Source organism: Octopus bimaculoides, chromosome 23 (assembly GCF_046866305.1).
Source record: "Octopus bimaculoides isolate indiv1 chromosome 23, ASM4686630v1, whole genome shotgun sequence".
NCBI classification, from domain to species: domain Eukaryota; kingdom Metazoa; phylum Mollusca; class Cephalopoda; order Octopoda; family Octopodidae; genus Octopus; species Octopus bimaculoides.
This window is the reverse complement of record NC_142950.1, coordinates 38,542,708-38,562,503: the sequence shown is the minus strand read 5'-3', so window position 1 is coordinate 38,562,503 and position 19,796 is coordinate 38,542,708. Positions and strand designations below refer to the sequence as shown.

At 38.6% G+C, this 19,796-nt stretch overlaps 1 protein-coding gene across 4 annotated transcripts in view; it reads right to left on the bottom strand.

The window, feature by feature from the left end:
- LOC106883348 (uncharacterized) overlaps positions 1-19,796 on the bottom strand; it is a 33,882-nt gene that overhangs the window by 4,376 nt on the left and 9,710 nt on the right. For 3 of the 4 annotated variants that reach the window (XM_089340225.1, XM_089340227.1, XM_089340226.1), the window contains exons 5-16: positions 19,464-19,790; positions 18,350-18,562; positions 15,970-16,136; positions 15,046-15,151; positions 14,549-14,863; positions 12,666-12,914; positions 11,208-11,458; positions 10,243-10,465; positions 9,573-9,875; positions 7,262-7,404; positions 5,385-5,409; positions 409-4,220 (exon numbers count right to left, since the gene is read on the bottom strand). In XM_089340225.1, the coding sequence (XP_089196351.1) occupies positions 2,218-4,220; positions 5,385-5,409; positions 7,262-7,404; positions 9,573-9,875; positions 10,243-10,465; positions 11,208-11,458; positions 12,666-12,914; positions 14,549-14,863; positions 15,046-15,151; positions 15,970-16,136; positions 18,350-18,562; positions 19,464-19,790 (4,325 nt within the window). In that variant the 3' untranslated portion in view covers positions 409-2,217. The remainder of the gene's footprint in view (positions 1-408; positions 4,221-5,384; positions 5,410-7,261; positions 7,405-9,572; positions 9,876-10,242; positions 10,466-11,207; positions 11,459-12,665; positions 12,915-14,548; positions 14,864-15,045; positions 15,152-15,969; positions 16,137-18,349; positions 18,563-19,463; positions 19,791-19,796) is intronic. The other variant, XM_089340228.1, reaches the window with a different exon arrangement.

Below are 19,796 nucleotides of genomic sequence, written 5' to 3'. Positions count from 1 at the left end.
AGTTGCAGTGACTGTTTTGACATTGGAGAGCAAAGTTCAATTAGGTATCGCACTGACATAGTTGTTCAGTAACCAAGAGTTCAGTAAGCTGAAGATGACTTCCAACAACTGTTATCCCCATTAAGTCCAAGCATTTTAGAAACTGTTGTTTAAAATGTAAAATGTTTCTCCTTCATAACATTACTTGACTTGTTTATTGTTTTGAGACTCAGTTGCTTCGATACTTTCCTTTTACTTTTTCATTTATGCTTTCATTTTTGAAGCAACGGACATACAAAACCATGCAGTCATTCATACGTGTTATGATTGGAAAAAACAAATACAATAAACTGTTTTAAATTGTGAGGAAGTGTATGAAAGAGTGTGACAAAAACCAGAAGAATAAAAGAAGAATCGAGTTATACTAACCGTCACTTTCACCAAATAACTGGTAAAACTCCTCAGTTGTGGTGGTCTCATCATATACACTCTGATCGTCATCTTCACTTGTCTGATCTTCATTAATTGATGAAACACTGGGGATAACATTTCTTGCACAGACGACATCATTATATATATAGCTCATTGTCTTCCATACCATCCATGACATTTGAGATCCCGCAGTTCAAAAATGGTTTCATCACAAGTTCACTCGGTATTTCAGCCACTGGCAAACAGTCTTAAGGTCAGGGTGTTTAAAGTTCCCAGCCTTTATCAGTTCCTTGTCACCATTAATCAACTGTTTGTTCCACTTGGCATGCATGTTCACCTTAAAAGACTGCTTCACTGTGGGTGAAGCACAGGTGTACATACATCCACCTGGAATCACAGCTTGGTAGGTATGACGCCCCTTTAATCTATTTCCTATGTTGTTGACCAGTCCACACACACACGTATATATATACAGGTAGCACTCTATCAGTTACGATGACGAGGGTTCCAGTTGATCCAATCAACAGAACAGCCTGCTCGTGAAATTAATGTGCAAGTGGCTGAGCATTCCACAGACGTGTGTACCCATAACGTAGTTCTCAGGGAGATTCAGCGTGACATAGAGTGTGACAAGGCTGGCCCCTTTGAAATACAGGTAGAACAGAAACAGGAAGAAAGAGTGAGAGAAAGAGGGTTCACCCCCTGCCAGAGCCTCATGGTGCTTTAGGTGTTTTTGCTCAATAAACACTCGAAACCGCAATCCTACAACCACAAATCTGCTGACCTAACCACTGGGCCATTGTGCCTCCACTAAATGGTATTATACCATTGCAAACAAGACCATCCACAAATTTATCTAATTGAATATTAAGCATTTTTACCCATTTTAATTGAACTCCTACAGAAAGTCCCAGACCTTGGGAAATATTTTACTACAATCAGCAATCTCAATATTGCAATAATAAAAGTGAGGAAGTCACTATAAAGCAATCAATCATATTGAGTCAAAGAAGTAGAGCTATTCAATGTTTGATGCTTCCATGGAAAATTGATGACAGGGCTGAAATGACTGGCATCAGGGGATTGTTTATCTTTAACAACCTCGAAAAGCAGCCTCCTCTCTAGAGAGAGAATATCTCAGCAGTCTCGAACAATATGAACAGCCACATCACGGATAGAGTCAGAAAGATTTGATAAGTATATTTAAGGAATTTGGATTAAATTCAAGTTTCCACAAATATAATCAAAATACACACACATCAAGAGATAGACATGGATGTGTGTATGTCTATGTACATGCATGAGTGTATATATATATATATGTGTATATATATATATATATATATATATATATATACAAACATATAACCACTCATTAATAACAGCACACAAATACACCACCACAACCACACATACATATAAATATATATAATTTACACACAATTATCTTCCTTGTATGTTTGAAACCTCGTTTCTTCTCGGTCGTTTTTGGTCAGTTCAGACTCTGCCATATTCAACATGACTTGTCAGAACAACAAATATTTTTAGATTTTTGTCACACTCAGTTTTTTATTTCTTTTCTTAACACTTCTTTCTTGTGTCTACCCATCTTCTCTGAAAACACGCTTATATCAAAATGCTGAAAACACTTCCATATTTATTGGGTATTAAACTTAATAATTATACATTTCCACTTTGTCTTAATGTCATTTTCATCATACATATACACACACACTGATACATATATCATAGGACCACTTTCACATTTCCAAAAGACAATCAGTGACTTCATTTACTGATGCACTTCTAGAAAATTATCTTATTTTTCTCACATGTTACTCTTCCTCCATCACCAGCTGCTACACTTCCTGCTTCTGTTACTATTTCTTTGTGAACTTTTTTTCCTTTACCACTTGACCATTCGCCAGTTACCTTCTTAACTGCTGGACGGCGTCTTTTTCTTCTTTTTCGAGTTGTTGTTGCTTTACTGTTGACAGCTGTTGTTGTTGCTACTCCAATGCTAGATATTGTAGTTGGTATTTGCATTTTGCCATCTGCTGTCATTGATTCTCCATTGCCATCTGCTGCTGTTACTTTTCCTTTTTTGCCATCTGCTGCTGTTGCTTTTCCCTCTTTGCCATCTGCTGCTGTTGCTTTTCCCTTTTTGCCATCTGCTGCTGTTGCTTTTCCCTTTTTGCCATCTGCTGCTGTTGCTTTTCCTGTTTTGCCATCTGCTGCTGTTACTTTTCCTTTTTTGCCATCTGCTGCTGTTGCTTTTCCCTTTTTGCCATCTGCTGCTGTTGCTTTTCCTGTTTTGCCATCTGCTGCTGTTGCTATTCCCTTTTTGCCATCTGCTGCTGTTGCTTTTCCCTTTTTGCCATCTGCTGCTGTTGCTTTTCCCTTTTCGCCATCTGCTGCTGTTGCTTTTCCCTTTTCGCCATCTGCTGCTGTTGCTTTTCCCTTTTTGCCATCTGCTGCTGTTGCTATTCCTTTTTTGCCATCTGCTGCTGTTGCTATTCCCTTTTCGCCATCTGCTGCTGTTGCTTTTCCCTTTTCGCCATCTGCTGCTGTTGCTTTTCCCTTTTTGCCATCTGCTGCTGTTGCTATTCCCTTTTTGCCATCTGCTGCTGTTGCTTTTCCCTTTTTGCCATCTGCAGCTGTTGCTATTCCTTTTTTGCCATCTGCTGCTGTTGCTATTCCCTTTTTGCCATCTGCTGCTGTTGCTATTCCCTTTTTGCCATCTGCTGCTGTTGCTATTCCCTTTTTGCCATCTGCTGCTGTTGCTATTCCTTTTTTGCCATCTGCTGCTGTTGCTATTCCTTTTTTGCCATCTGCTGCTGTTGCTATTCCCTTTTTGCCATCTGCTGCTGTTGCTATTCCCTTTTTGCCATCTGCTGCTGTTGCTATTCCCTTTTTGCCATCTGCTGCTGTTGCTATTCCCTTTTTGCCATCTGCTGCTGTTGCTATTCCCTTTTTGCCATCTGCTGCTGTTGCTTTTCTCTTTTTGCCATCTGCTGCTGTTGCTTTTCTCTTTTTTCCATCTGCTGCTGTTGCTTTTCCTTTTTTGCCACCTGCTGCTGTTGCTTTTCCTTTTTTGCCACCTGCTGCTGTTGCTATTCCTTTTTTGCCATCTGCAGCTGTTGCTATTCCTTTTTTGCCATCTGCTGCTGTTGCTTTTCCCTTTTTGCCATCTGCTGCTGTTGCTATTCCCTTTTTGCCATCTGCTGCTGTTGCTATTCCCTTTTTGCCATCTGCTGCTGTTGCTATTCCCTTTTTGCCATCTGCTGCTGTTGCTATTCCTTTTTTGCCATCTGCTGCTGTTGCTATTCCTTTTTTGCCATCTGCTGCTGTTGCTATTCCCTTTTTGCCATCTGCTGCTGTTGCTATTCCCTTTTTGCCATCTGCTGCTGTTGCTATTCCCTTTTTGCCATCTGCTGCTGTTGCTATTCCCTTTTTGCCATCTGCTGCTGTTGCTATTCCCTTTTTGCCATCTGCTGCTGTTGCTTTTCTCTTTTTGCCATCTGCTGCTGTTGCTTTTCTCTTTTTTCCATCTGCTGCTGTTGCTTTTCCTTTTTTGCCACCTGCTGCTGTTGCTTTTCCTTTTTTGCCACCTGCTGCTGTTGCTTTTCCCTTTTTGCCATCTGCTGCTGTTGCTTTTCCCTTTTTGCCATCTGCTGCTGTTCCTGATGCCATTTTTGTTATTCCTGCTGATTCTGTCTGCCCTCCTTCATCTCTTTCTATGACACCATCACCAAGATAAAGATAGACTGGATTTGGAAATTTCATCAAAATTTTCTTCTTGCTGGGGACTGAAATAAAAGAGAGATGGACATAAACAGCAATACACAGTGATAATGTCATTTGGCCATAAGCCACCTCTTACCTAACAGACCTATGGTCTTTCCACATTTTTCACATGTTAATAGTAGTGCATGTAATCATGGTGAGGGTATTGATGCTAGTGGTTGTGTAAGTGGTGGTTGTAACTGGTCTTAGAATAAATAATGTTTATTTTGTATTAATTTCAAAAGTCATTTGGGGACTCACAGTTCAACCTAACCATTTCTAGCATGGATCTCACTGGAGGTTCACTAGGGACCTCTTAATTTGAGAATGCACAAGATCTGTCAGGGTGGAAATGACAGTTATTGCAATACTAACTGTTTATAACCTGTTGAAAAATTTCTAAATCAAAACTTCACACCTGTGGCTGATGACAGTGCTACCTGATTGGCACTCGTGCCAGTGGAACGTTAAAAGCACCATCTGAGCGTGATCATTGCCAGGGCCACAGATTGGCTCCTGTGCCGGTGACACATGCAAAGCACCATTCAAGCATAGTTGTTGCCAGCGTAGCCTTACCAGCACATGTGCCAGTGGCACATGAAAGATAACATTCAAGCGTGGTCGTTGCCAGTGCTGCCGAACTGGCTCCTGTACAGGTAGCACATAAAAACACCTTTTGAGCAGGGTCGTTGCCTGAACCACCTGACTGGCCCTCATGCCAGTGGCACATAAAAGCACCCACTGCACTCTCGGAGTGGTTGGCGTTAGGAAGGGCGTCCAGCTGTAGAAACTCTGCCAGATCAGATTGAACCTCTGGCTCACCAGTCAGTCCTCAGTCAAACCGTCCAACCCATGCCAGCAGGGAAAGCGGACATTAAACAATGATGATGATGATATATACATGCACGCACACACACAGATACAGGCATAATGCATGCACTAACACACATAAATTTATTCAGTCCTCAGTTGTAACATTTGGAAGGGACAATCTTGTAATGTGAGTCTGTTTCTGGTTGTTTAAGCAGATTCCCCATTACAATTTCACACTTGAACTTTTAGTGAATTACAAGACATATTATCCAGTTTCTAAAAGCAATTATCCAAACCATCATTCAAATGTTTGATTTGTGGAAAACTTGCCATCTTCATTAAAGGTTAAAATAAATGTGAAACTGGAATCTTACCTTGGATCAATGCCAGAAGCAGAATCTGAAATTTAAGAAAATAAATAAATTGGAGCATTATTACAGTCACGCGTGCGTGTGTGCGTGTGTGTGTGTGCATGTATTAGATCCAGGGATCAAGGTGTAGGAAGAACATTAGTGTCAAGCAATCTGTAGTAAATATATATAAAAAAACAACTTTCATGGACAATAGTGGTTTATTGAGAGGAGAAGGTTGTGAATTTTCTTCTCATATCCAAGAATGATAAGCTGAAAAAACTTCTTTTCATATTCCATGCGATGCAACCAGGGTTGCCAGATGTGCAAATAAGAATACAAGAGTTATAAAAGGAATTCTGATTGAATCTTCCATGCATCAACATGTACCTCCTTATGACAATGTAACCTTTAATTTTATCAAGGGTGCGCTGAAAGTGTAGCTGCTAGAATAAGAATAGCCTGGGCAAAGTTCAGAGAGCTCTTACCTCTGCTGGTGACAAGGGGCCTCTCTCTCAGAGTAAAAGGTAGACTGTAGGACGCATGTGTACGAACAGTCATGCTACATGGCAGTGAAACATGGGCCGTGACTGCTGAGGACATGCGTAAGCTGGCAAGGAACGAAGCCAGTATGCTCCGATGAGTGTAAGTACCTTGAGAGAAAAGGTGGACCTAAGAAGCATCAATTGTGGTGTGCAAGAGAGACAATTGCACTGGTATGGTCACGTGGCGAGAATGGATGAGGATAGCTGTGTGAAAAAGTGCCACACGCTAGCGGTTGAGGGAACCTGTAGAAGAGGCAGGCCCAGGAAGACTTGGAATGAGGTGGTGAAGCACAACCTCCGAACATTGGGCCTCACCAAGGCGATGACTTCTGACCGAGACCTTTGGAAATGTGCTGTGCATGAGAAGACCCAGCAAGCCAAGTGAGCCCAAAATCCAAGGCCTCTGCCAGGGATGTAGCCAGCCCACTTATGCGTACCCTTCTTCCATTGGACACTAAGCTCTGCTTGCGAAGACCTGTTGGGGCAAGCAAAAGCGAAATCGTGATGGCACCACCATTCGAGCGTGATCGTTACCAGCGAAGCCTTCCTGGCACTTGTTCCGCAGTTTCGCGCTCCTGGCACTTGTGCCGGTGGCACGTGAAAAGTCATTTGAGCGAGATCGTTGCCAGTGCCACTGGACTAGCTCTTGTGTAGGTGGCACATAAAATACACCATTTTGAGCATGGCCATTGCCAGTACCGCCTGAATGGCCTTCATGCCGGTGGCACATAAAAGCACCTACTACACTCTCAGAGTGGTTGGCGTTAAGAAGGGCATCTGGCTGTAGAAACTCTGCCAAATCAGATTGGAGCCTGGTGTAGCCATCTGGTTCACCAGTCCTCAGTCAAATCGTCCAACCCATACTAGCATGGAAAGCAGATGTTAAACGATGATGATGATGATGATGATACCCACACATTGATAAAGTGGATCATGGTATGATATGCCACAAACTACGTGATCTCAGCATAGCTGGAAAACTTTTAGAGCGTTTACATGACTTTCTGAAAGATAGAAGTCAGGCAGTAGTGAAGCCACCTCAATGCAAACACAAATAGTGGACGGTGTTCCACAGGGTACTGTCTTGGGACCACTGTTTTTCTTAGTGGCTGTACAGATGCAATGGGTGCCATATGTCATATGATCACAAAGAAGACTGCACCCCAGATCTCCATAAACAACGATCAGGGTATGTTAAAAGTATATCAACACATTTTATTTTGTTTTCAATATTAAAACATGAATGCAAAACATAATGCATTCCATCAAAACATTATATATAAAGAGAAAACGATATGTGTGTACAACCCTAACTCTTGTTACTGTTGCCAGCAATGTTGCCTAAGAAATACTTACATTCTGTGTTCGTTCATGGAATTCACTATCTCTACAAAATCCAAGTAAATCAAAGGCTGTTCTCATATTGTTGTCAATTATATGTAATTCATTTTTCGTTATTGTTCGGCAGTTTATAATAAGTTCAAGCAAATCAAAATAGCCTGCAAACAAACAAGGACACATATAAGATTTGGCATTTAGGTTCAGTTTCATAATATTAAGCAGATGAGAGATAAATAATCTCCTAAATTACAGAAGAGATTACAATTATTCCTATAATCAGGTATGTCTGTGAGATGGTTAAGAAATTTGTGATTTTCTATTTGATTCAACTTCAAAGAAATTTGGACAAGTATTTTCTATAATGGCTCCAGTTTGACCAGTACTTTGTGAGTGGAAACTGAGTAAAAGCCCATTGCATATATGTGTGTGTGTGTGTGTGTGTGTGTGCTGTAAAAAAACACTCAGTAAACTCCATAAAATGGTTGACAAAGGGAGACTAATACAGTTTTATATTTAAGAGATGAGGAATTATGTACATTATTTACATTTGATGGACATTTATCCTCATCTTGTTTTAGTTTAAAAGAATTGACTCAAATGTGAAAAAAGAATGTCACTGGTACGAGTTCTCTTTACATGTCACCAGCACAGGAGCTTTTCACATGTAACTGGCACTGGCCACAACTACAATTTCACTAAACTGCCAAAGGTCTCACTCACTTGTCATTGCCTCCAATTCACACAACATCCCAAGATCATATTTCACCACAACATCCCATGTCTTCCTAAGGCAACCTCTTCCACAGGTTCCCTCCACAGTTAGAGATTGACACTTTTCTTTACACAGTTGTCCTTGTCCATATGCATCACATGACCATACCAGCAGTCATTTCTCTTGCACCATACATCTGATGCCACTTATACCCAATTTTTCTCTAAGACATTTAAACTCTCTTGTATGTGCACACTGACATTGCACGTCCAGCAGAGCATATATCAGCTTTGTTTCTTTCAAGCCTTTGCATGTCATCTGCAGTCACAGCTCATGTTTCACTTCTTCCTTTCTAGTTCTCTCTGGATAAATATACCTGCTGACTAGCATTCCTTCTAGCTACCTGAAATAATATTTGGCTACCACAACCCTGCCAGTCCTTTCAGGTCTGTTTCTTTGCTCTAATGGCCCTGCCAACTACACTGCTCCACCATGTCATTCTAGGTCTAGTTGGGACTTAGCACCAACCACTAATATGGTCTGTGGTTCTGTGCCGGTGACACATAGACGGTATTCATGCTGGTGACACATTAAAGGCATTCATTCCAGTGACATGTGAAAGATATGCAGTAGATTCTATGAAATGGTCAGTGTTAGGAAGGACATCCAGCCATAGAAACCAAACAGAAACAGACTGGAGCCTGATGCAGCTCTCCAGCTTACCAGTTCCAGTCAAACCGTCTAACCCATGCCAGCATGGAAAATGGATGTTAAATGCTGTTGATGATGTGTCCAGGGAGGAATATATAAGATGCACATATCAGTGACTCTGAGGCAAACAATTTGTGAAGTGAAATTATAGAGTGCCAAGTTCAAAGTTGGTTACTTGTGTCTGTGAGAAAAGCAGAGTTTTGTCTGCCTCTAGTTATTAGAGATAGCAGATAACCAAAATGCAGAATTGTTAACATGGACAACTGGATATAAAAGAATTATTAAAAAGAAACAAAAAAATGTGAACTTTCCATGAAATAATTCCTTTCCTGACCTACCAGCCTCAAGCAATTCACACCATCTTTTGTAACTAAAGTTCTCTGCACAACCCTTTCACCTTCAGCACAATGACCTTGTCCATACATAATTCAAACCAGTTTCCTACCAGGTATCATGAACAAAGATCTTGAAATTATCCTATAATAGAGTCTCAGAACAACTAAGGATTTTGCATCAAGGCTCAAAAAGTTTGCAAGTTCAAAAAAAATCAAACCTTCACCACTATTTCACTACTGCTTGTGCATAAATCACAGTTAAAGCTCTACAAAAGGTAAGCTTTACAATTTAAAATTACCTTCCATTGTAGCTACCCCTATACCCTGTAGATTAAACTGTAGGATTTCTATTCAATATAAGAAATTACTTCAGTCTGAATATTATTGAAAGTTAAACTGTTAGCAATATTTTTTTTTAATTCTTCCAAGTTTTAATGTAAATCACAGCTAAGTCTTGTAAGGTCAAAACATTTTTTTCTTTTCCTGTTAGAAAATAGAGAAAATATTGCAAAGTTAAAGTGTCAATCAGATCAACAAAAAAAAAAAGAATAAATTAAATTCTACACACCATAATACAAGGACAGTCTTACACATGAGTGTAAGTAGGTATCACCATCATGGAGTACAAGTTTTCTCAAGTCAAAATTGTGTTTTACAAACAGTACAATGAGTTTCTGCATAACATCCATTTTGAATACTGAAGTATCAAGCTGCCTGAGGTCAAATATCTCCAAAAAGTTTATAGCATATGGCCAATACATATAAAAAGTATTAAAGGCAAATGCACTGAACAAATCTTCCCCTCTTTTCACAGCTTCATTTCCAATGGTGAATAAGAGAGGCAAACTTAGTAAAATGAAGTTTTCTAGCCCTGCAGAAAATGAATATAAATAATTAAAAGCAACATTAAACACATCAATAAGAAAACGTGTGCACACACACACACACACACAAATATACATATACATATTTTAGTTTAGTCTTTTACACCTAGCAACCATCTTTAGCTTCTAACTTAAAATACCAATTTTATATGTACCACTGGCATGGGTGCCTTTCGTGCATGCACACACGTGTGTGAAGCCTAACTGTGGTTATCTGCCTCACTACCTCCATAACAGCTTGTCTTGGATTCCCCTTATAGCCACTCTCGACCGTGTGGGCCAAGCCTTCAATGAAAAATTCAGAATTAAGTTCATAGTAATTGAAAAAAACTGAAAAAACAAGATTCCACTTACCTTTACACTCATCATAAATGTCAGGTTTAGTTTTATAACCAGGAAATGAAGTCATATGCAAGCCATCAACTGCTATTTTTATGGTTTCATACAGAATTGGTTTGATATAATTCTCAATGGACATAAAGTCAGGAGGAATAAATTCGTAAGCCTTTTCACAATATTTCAAAGCCATTTTGTAATTGCCCTTTCTATAATAGACATCTGATACCAAGAGGATGTCCTTAGAAATAAAACAGAGGAATGTTAAAAAGAGAAAATTCAGATAAAAATCAACATAAATTAATAAAAGGTTAAAAACTAGGGAGGAGCTAGAAGAAAGGAAACAAATAGACAGTCATCTGTGTATCATAATCAATGTAAATACATCACAGAAAACCAAATTAACCATGATATTCATCCAGAGATAGTATCTCTTACAGCAGTAGTATGTTAAATAACACAAATATGAAATTTATCCAGCAGTAGAGGCAAGAATGCTAGATGCACATTTGTGCGTTTTGGAGTTCCACAAGCAGCAGCAGGCTGCACACAGATTGCCACAGCATATTTCAGGTGCACTCTAAATTTCAGCAGTGCTTATTCAAGAAAAATAGTTTTTAGAACATTAAATCATGTAATATAGGCCAAGCTTAGCATATAGGACCCAGGATGATTGAGATATTTGGCAGGGAAAAAGTGTCTTACATGCCATTAAATGCAGTATGTGTGTGTATTTATATATATACACATAATGATCGTTACAGTAGAAGACAGTTGGCCAAGGTGCTCAACAGTGGGATTGAACCAAGGACCACAAAGTTGGGATGCAAGATTCTTAACCACACAGCCACACCCGCAATGTAAAATACAAAAACAAAATAACCAAAAAAAAAGAGGCAAAAGTATTCTTGGACAAAGAAAGGACAAAAAAGAGAAACAAAAGAGAAAGAAAAGAGTTAAAAAATGGAGAAAGTTCTTGAAACCTGCACTGAACTACACCAGTATATCGCATGAGCCAAATCATGTTCTGCAGTTTCTGTAAGTCCTAATGCAAAGGCCACCGTTGCACTTGTTGTACAAAATTCCACCACTTGCTTTGATTTCGATAGTGTGGCCTTTGTTTCTAACAGCATATACATGCCAATGGTACAGTAAGATGCCAAAAGCTGTTTGTTACGAGTTGACTTCAGCTTCTTTACTTCATCCATCACATTTCCAAGATCGTTGCAGCAATCTACAGAGAACAAATATCTAATTTTACAAGTGCGTGTGCTATATGAAAGTACTGGGTGTGAATGCGTGTATCCATATGTGTGTCCATACGAATAGTCACAAAGACACATACATCATCATCATCATCATCATCATCATCATCATCATCAGCAGCAGCAGCAGTCAGACAAGATTCATAGAACTAGAATTTCCACAAGCTGATATTCTTCCTATTGCCAACCTTCACCTGTATACAATAAACGTTAATAATCTGCCACTCCCAAACATGGACATGTTTCTCAGGAAAAAACTGCAAACAAACATCACTACTTGTATGATGTTGAACATTGATTACAAACAGCAATTGAAAAGGTTTTGGTGACCCTGGTGCTACAGTAGGGGACATTTGCCAAAGAGTTAAACAGTAGGAGAGAATCTGAAACCATGAAGTTGAAAAGCAAACTTGTTAACTGCACAACCATGTTGCAGGCTACTGTATATGTGAGTGTGTGTGTGTGTGTGTGTGTGTGTGTGTGTGTGTGTGTACAGGGGTTGGACAAAATAATAGAAACCCCTAGCATCATAACTTTGAAATATTTATAAAACTGTCAAAAACATGTTTATTATTTTTTTTTATTTATTGTTAGTGTTGCTTAATATGTTTTACTAAAATTTCTGTTTCTTTGCAGGTGTCATCAGAAAAAGGTCATTAAAATTCATTAAAATGACAGATCTATCGGACTTTCAAAGAGGTCAAATTGTTGGTGCTCGTATGGCAGGCGCTAGCATAATGAAAACAGCTGAAATGTTTGCTGTATCAAGAAGTATTGTCTCGAAAGTAATGACAGCCTTTGAGAAAGAGGGAAAAATCTCCTCGTCGAAACAAAACTCCAGAAGGAAACCAAAACTTTCAGATAGGGACCATCGGACTCTTATGTAAATTGTTAGACAGGATCTCAAAAGTAGAGATCCCAAAATTACTGCAGAGCTTCATGACCACCTCGAGAACCCAGTTTCCACAAAAAACTGTTTGCCAGGGGCTGCACAAAGCCAGATTTCATGGGAGGGTAACTTTCTAGGTGCAATCCCATGGTTATTCATGACTGAAGGGGGTCTCCTCCTCCAGGTGATGATGATGGCTATTGTGGTGGTGTAAGCAATAATGACTGTGATGAGAATGACAAAGACAGCAAGAACACGATGGAAGGAAATCAAACTGTATATCTTACTGATATTTTCCACTTTGAGAAGTGCTCCCGGCAGCTTTAAAATGGAGACGAGATCCTCTGCCTTTCGACCTTGGGAGTCTTTCAGTGATTTTTTAATCCCTTTCCTCAGCAACAGTTTGACAACTTTTATGTAAAACTGAACATCTTCAACTTCAGTTTGTACCAAGGAATGCAATAGAGTCTCGTTTCTGGCGTTCACCACATTGATGTTCTTGTTGTTAAGGCCGTAATCTAAAGCATCAAGAGAACCTGGGGGCAAGAAATAAACAAAGAATAGATTTATTTAAATGTATATTTTTTGCTTTTATTTGTATTTGGTAGAAATGAGAGAGTGACTCAAAAGCTGAGAGTTCCATGCGTTGACACTTATCAAACTAGTCACAAATCCAGATGTTATAAATTCATATACCAATGATAATCTTATTTATGATTTGTTCCAGAACTATCCAGGAAAATACCATTATCACCAGTATATGGGACTTATAACCCCAGGATTTCTAACTAGTTTCGTAAGTGCTAACACAAAATTCTTGGCCCTTGAAGCACTCTACTATTTTTGTTAAATATCGGTTTCAAATTTTGGCACAAGGCCAGCAATTCTAGAGGAAGTGGTTCAGTCCATTACACCAACTCCAGTGCTCAACTGGTACATATTTTCTGAACCCCAGAGGAATAAAAGGGCAAAGCGACGAAGCATTTTGTCACGTATTGATAAGTTTACCAGGATAAGTTTACCTTAATAATTATAATAATAATAATTGTTTTAAAATAAGCTGAAGGCCTTGAATTTGGGGTGAAGAGTTAGTTGATTCTATCAAGCACAATATTTGACTGATGCTTTCTTTTGTCAACATCAGAAAGATGGAAAAGAAAATTTTCAAAAGTAATTAATGTTTGTAATACAGATACAAGAGCAGAAATTTGGGGACAATGGGCCAGAATCAACTGCATTCTTTGGCTGCTACTTTATTTTATCAACTTCAGTGGCCCTGAAAAGATGGGGGAGCAAGATGAGCTTGGCAGGATTTGAACTCAGAACATATAGAGCCAGAAGAAATATTGCAATGCATTTTCTCAAATGCTCAAACAATTCTAAATTGGTTTCTCACACAGAAATTTGAAGGAAGATTTAGTTAATGAAATCCGTCCTGGTACTCAATTGGTGCCTTATTGACCCCTGAAGGAGGAAAGGTAATATTATCCTCAATAATGGAACTAATTTCCTACCCAGTTACTATGGAGAATGCTTACAGCTATTGGAGTAAGAGGAAAAGAGTGAAAAAATAGCTGCACAAATGATGGGAGAGGCAGAAGAGCCTGGTTATGGAGCAAGTGAGAGGAATAAAGCTAGGAGCCAGGAGGAGATGATAAGCAGTGATTTGACCAGCTCTGCTGAACCACCAGTGAGATGGTTCAGGGTGGTTGAAACACTTGACAATTGCTGGATACCATGTGATGACTTCCCTGGTCAAACCAACATTCACTGAAGATGAATGAAGAAGGAAAAAAACATTTTTTAAATGTTAAGAGTAAAATCATTTTCCCAAAAGTATCAGGAGAAATGTCACATGGAATGCATTGCAGTGGCTACCAACATGGCCACAGGCCTACAACAATGGAAATCAGCCAAAGAATAAAATTAAAAGAACCATCTAATCCGAAAGACTCCTTGAATACTTCCAACATCCTGATTATCTTCTTGGATGCTCATGCTCTACATCCCAAACATTCTCTATGAAAATGGTACCATCATCTTTATAATATTTATAAACAAGAAAAATTATTAAACAAAAAGACTTAAAAAGATAGCAAAAATTGATAAAAAAAAAAAAAGCTAACAACAAAAACAAGAGCAAATACAGAAGAAATATATTCTATGTTACCAATATTTAGTGTCAGTTGCAGGATTGTGTGAATTTTCACAGCACTATCATGTCCCGAGAGAAGACCATTCCTCAGAAGATTCATTAATAATTCAAGAGCAGATGATCTATTGATTTCATTAGATTGTCTTGATTTCAATAAAGTTGAAATATTCATGTGGGAAGCATTGAATTTTCTAAGTCGTGGTTTTGTTCCACCGAGAAAAAAGTATAGCATTGGCCAGGATTTAGAAGATCTAGATTTTTCCAGAAGAAATTTGTTCACCTCATCTTCTTCCATTTTATGTACATTTTCTAAAATGGCATCAATATCTGCTGCAAGAAAAACAATAAAATATCAAACATGTTTGTAGATGTGTGTGTGTGTGTGTGTGTGTGTGTGTGTAAGGGTAAATGAATTTCGAGAAACACAATAGATATCTCAGCTAGCAGCAGCAAACTGGCATAAAAGAAGAGTGCAGCAGTTCCAGGACAGAAAGACACAAGTCCCAACTTACCATTATCAAACTGTTTAATTGTACGAGAGTGCAGAGTTTTCTCCAGGAAATCAAGGAAGACAAAAGTATCCTGGGTTGGTTCCGACGGGGCAGTCTTTGCTCTAGACTTGGGAAAAAAAAAAAAGAAAAAAAAATTTAATTAAAAATTTGATATTTAAAAAAAATATTTAATAATTAGGATTGAAAAAGGAGAGATCCCAACAATGACTATGATGGCCATGACATGGGCCCTGAAGGAAGGAGTAAGCAGAAAAGACCTAAGAGTATCTAAAGAAGAACTGTTGAAAACAAGAGGCAGATCAGTGAATGGAGAATGTGGAGACCCAGGTTCGAATCACAGTCGTAGACAGGCTAGCATGGAGAAGGAGAAATGGTAGGCAAGTGTGTGGCCTGAAAACAACAGGAAGGTGGTCTGGACATGAACCAGGAGCTATAACGGAAAATGAGAACTACAGGACCTTGTGGGACTTCCCAATAAAGACTGACCACACCAATGAAGCAAGAAGACCAAATATGATCGTAGAGGACTAAACAAACAATGTAATATCATAGATTTTGCAATTCGCTCTGAGAGAAGAGTTGATAGAAAAGAAATGGGAGAAAACTGAGAAATACCAGGATGAAGGCTAAGAGCTGAGGAGAGTGTGGCAGACCAAGACAACAATTATTCCTGTAGGAAATGGAGCATTTGGCACAACACCCAAAATGCTACTTAAAAGACTGAAAGAGATTAGAGCTGAAACTCGCATTGTCCAAGTACAGAAAAGTACTGTTCTATATTCTGCAAGAATCCTAAGAAAGATTCTTGAGGTTTGAGGAAACTTGTCAACAAACCTCAAGATAAAATAACTGACAACTAAATTAGCATAGGAGGAGGAGGAGGATTAAAAAGAAGTAAATCAATGAGAGACGAAAAAAACTTACAGCATATAAGCCCTGATAATATTTGCTTAGGTCTTTTACTTGATGACAATACAGCAAAAGGTTAGCACCTCTCCTACACTGAACGGTTGCAAATTCATAGTTCTTCTTATTAATAGCAGATTCAATGTTCTGTCTCACACGGGCCATTTCTATACCAGCACATGTAACTATAATGAAGAATTGGATTGGTAAAATAAAATCAATATAAATAATTCTGATATGTGTGTATACATAAATATATAATCATCATCATCATTTAGCATCTGTTGTCCATGCTGTTGGCTGGTTTGACCAAGGCTGGCAAGCTGAACCAGACCCCAGTCTGATTTGGCATGTTTGAAGGTCATGCTTCACCACCTCGTCCCATGTCTTCCTGGGTCTACCTCTTCTACAGGTTCCCTCCACAGTTAGAGATTGACACTTCTTTATGCAGCTGCCCTCGTCCATACGCATTACATGACCATTGCACACCACATCTGATGCCTCTTATGCCTGACCTTTCTATCAAAATGCTTACACTCTGTCAAACATGCACACCCAGTGGAGCATACTAGTTGCATTTCTTTCAAGCCTACACATGTCCTCTGTAGTCACAGCCCATGTTTCAATACCATGTAGCATGGCTGTTCACACACAGGCATCATACAATCTGCCCTTCACTCTGAGGGAGAGGCTCTTTGTTGACAGCAAAGGTAGAAGCTTTCTAAACTTTGCCCATTTTTATTCTAGCAGCAATGCTCTCAGAGCATCCACTTCCACTGCTAACTTGGTCACTTAGATAACGGAAGCTATCAACTACTTCTAGATATCTCCATTGGCATTTCATAGAGTCAATTTTCTGTGTATTCCTACTGTTTACTGTATCTGTGCATCTGCCACACACAAAGACTATTTTCCCTGTTAACCTTCCTCTAATAATGCTGCCCCTCTTATGTGTCTGTGGCTTGCACTGGGTACACCTTATGGAGTTTCTACCTACACCTTTTCTACAGACCAAGCAGAGTCATCTACCTGAAGGGATTTGTGATTTGTCTGCCTTTCTACTTACTAAGACTTTGGTTTTTTTGCTAGATTGACTCTAAAGCCCTTTGACTCCAGACCTTGCTTCCACTCATGGAATTTTTCCTCCAGCTCTGTTAGTGATTCGGCTATAAGAAGAAGGTCATCAGCATAGAGGAGCTCCCGGGGGATGGGGGGGGGGGGCAGCCCATCCTAAATTCCTGTCATTGGAGAATTATGACAAACAAAGAGGAAGTTGAGATTTGAACCTTAATGAACTCCTACTTTCTACCCCGAATTCATCTATTGCCAAGCCTCGCTTTACTGACAGCATTACTGTACATGGCTTGTATAGCTATCACCAGCCACTCCTCTCTTCCTAACCACCATATAAGGGAGCAGGGAATCTTGTCAAAGACTCTCTCCAAGTCAACAAAAACCAAGTACAGGGGTTCAGTCGTGGCCAGGTAGTTCTGAAGTTGCCTTACCAGGAATATATGGTCAGTGGTGCTTCTCCCTCACACAAAACCAAACTGCATTTCATCTAGACTAACTCTAACAAAAAAGAAAAAAACAAAAGTTATTGTTTTTTTCTGAAACTAATTTTATATTGTGGTTTATTATCCAAGTAATGCAATAGAATTTCCTCCAATTTCTTTTTTTTAATGAAAATTATAGAGCTTACATAGCAAAATTATGTTGGTCACACCATCAGTTATATTTCTGCTCACTTATAGCACAATGTCTTACATTTTAATTCAACAACAAAGAATTTTTTTGTTTTTTTTCCTTTTCACTTTTGAAAAATGTGTTTAAAGAATTGTATTTGGTTTAAATATTTTATTCTAAAGAAAAATCACAACACCTCTGAGCACCAAGTACCCCCTTAACATTTTGTTCCTTTCTTATGGGCTTCCAACGGCCCCCTAAAGATACTGCAAGCCAGAATTATTGCTCAACATGGCCATTCATCTGCTAGAAATAGCAGCCAAATTTCCCTAAAATTTTTTTTTTTGTCAAATTGGAGGGTGTTTGGTTTCCAGTAAACAAAGTTCTGTTACATAAGAGTGCGATCATCACCACCAGCATCATCAAAAATATTTAGATGCCACAGAACCTCTCTAAACTAGACATCAATATTTAAGTAGTGCCCAAGTATTCACATCATCAGCTGCCAAACAGGTATCACTATGGTTTCAACACCTGGACAACAGTGTTAAAATTATAAACACTGCCTGGGAATCCTGCAGCTTATTACAAGATACAACATAAGAGTAAACAAATAATTATTGCAAACAACATCAACACAACAACAAAATCAATGCACCAATTCAACTGATAACATCAACACAACCCCCAATACCAGTAAAATCTTGCTTACCTGGAATCTTACGGCAGCTCTCAGACGTGTTGTGGGGTAACTGACAATCCTTATTCAGCAGTTGTGTCAATACTCTTTTACTGGTTGATGGGTGGTCATCAACCAAATCACAAATCCTTTCAAAAGCTGTTTGTTTATTTCTGTCTGTTGTATCTAGTTGGTCCTTTGAAGTACTTGCCCATTGGAGAACATAAAAAAATGTCTGGAACTGTCCTGAAAAAGTGCAATGGAAGCAAATTCCATACATGAAAACATATTTAGCACTCATTACACTCTCAGAGTAGATGGTATTAGGAAGGGCATCCAGCCGTAGAAACCAGCCTTCCAGCTTGCCTGGTCAAACTGTCCGACAACCCATGCCAGCATAGACAACAGACATTAAATGATGATGATGATGATGATGATGGTAATGATATTTGGTTTAAAAATCTTAACTTTGAATATTAAATAACTTACTCCATTTGCTGCACAATGAATTTCATAATTACCATCTCTTGTTTTGACTCACTCTACACCACGGAAGTCTTTTTACACTAGCTACATCAGAAATGAATGGTACGATCATCTACCTGTTACATTTACTCCTTTAAGAGCGCATTATATATAAAATCCCCATCGTTTAAACAGTATCTAGGCTGCTACCAAAATGAAGTTGGAGTTTTCTATTAAGATCTGTAATAGGAACTTCATTAAGCTATACTCTTTAAGTAATTACAAGTAAATCTTTGACTGTCAGAAGTTTATTGTCCCTCTATACATTATACCTCACATGTTATAATAATTCACCCATCTTACATTATATGTTATAATAGTTTGTCATCTATACATTATATCTTGCCTGTTATAACAGTTTGAATGTTGGTTACTATTGATATTAAATCTTAAAATTTTCAGTTAAAATATTCAAATGTAGAATAATAGTTTTGGACATTCCATTTTGTTAACCTATTATCATTTTGCCTTCTTAGTCTGGGTTTTGAACAGAAATATTCCTTCATAACAAAACAAAATATGTTTTCAATTGTAGAATTTATTAAGTCATCAGTTGTAAAGAGCCATTCTGTATTACTAGAAAAGAGAAACTTTTACAAGAATGAATTCTCTAATTCCTCACCTGAAACAGTAGCAATTTCTGCAGCAACATGAAGTGCAGGTGCTTTCCTGTAAGCACATAAGTACTCACATGGGGCACCATTGACCAAAATTTTTTCAATTAACAAATCAACCCATTTAGGAATATTCAAAGAATATTCTTGCAATATTTCCACCAGGGTTAGATCAGATGTGTCTTCATAACATGCCATCTGATAGAACAGGGAGTCAGGATAATCTTGGATACCAATAATTAAATAGGCAAGTAAAATCCATTCTTGATTTTTGTGAAAATATAGCAATCCATTGTGCGGTAAGAACAGTTCTTCTTCATCAAATAATATGGTACCTGTGT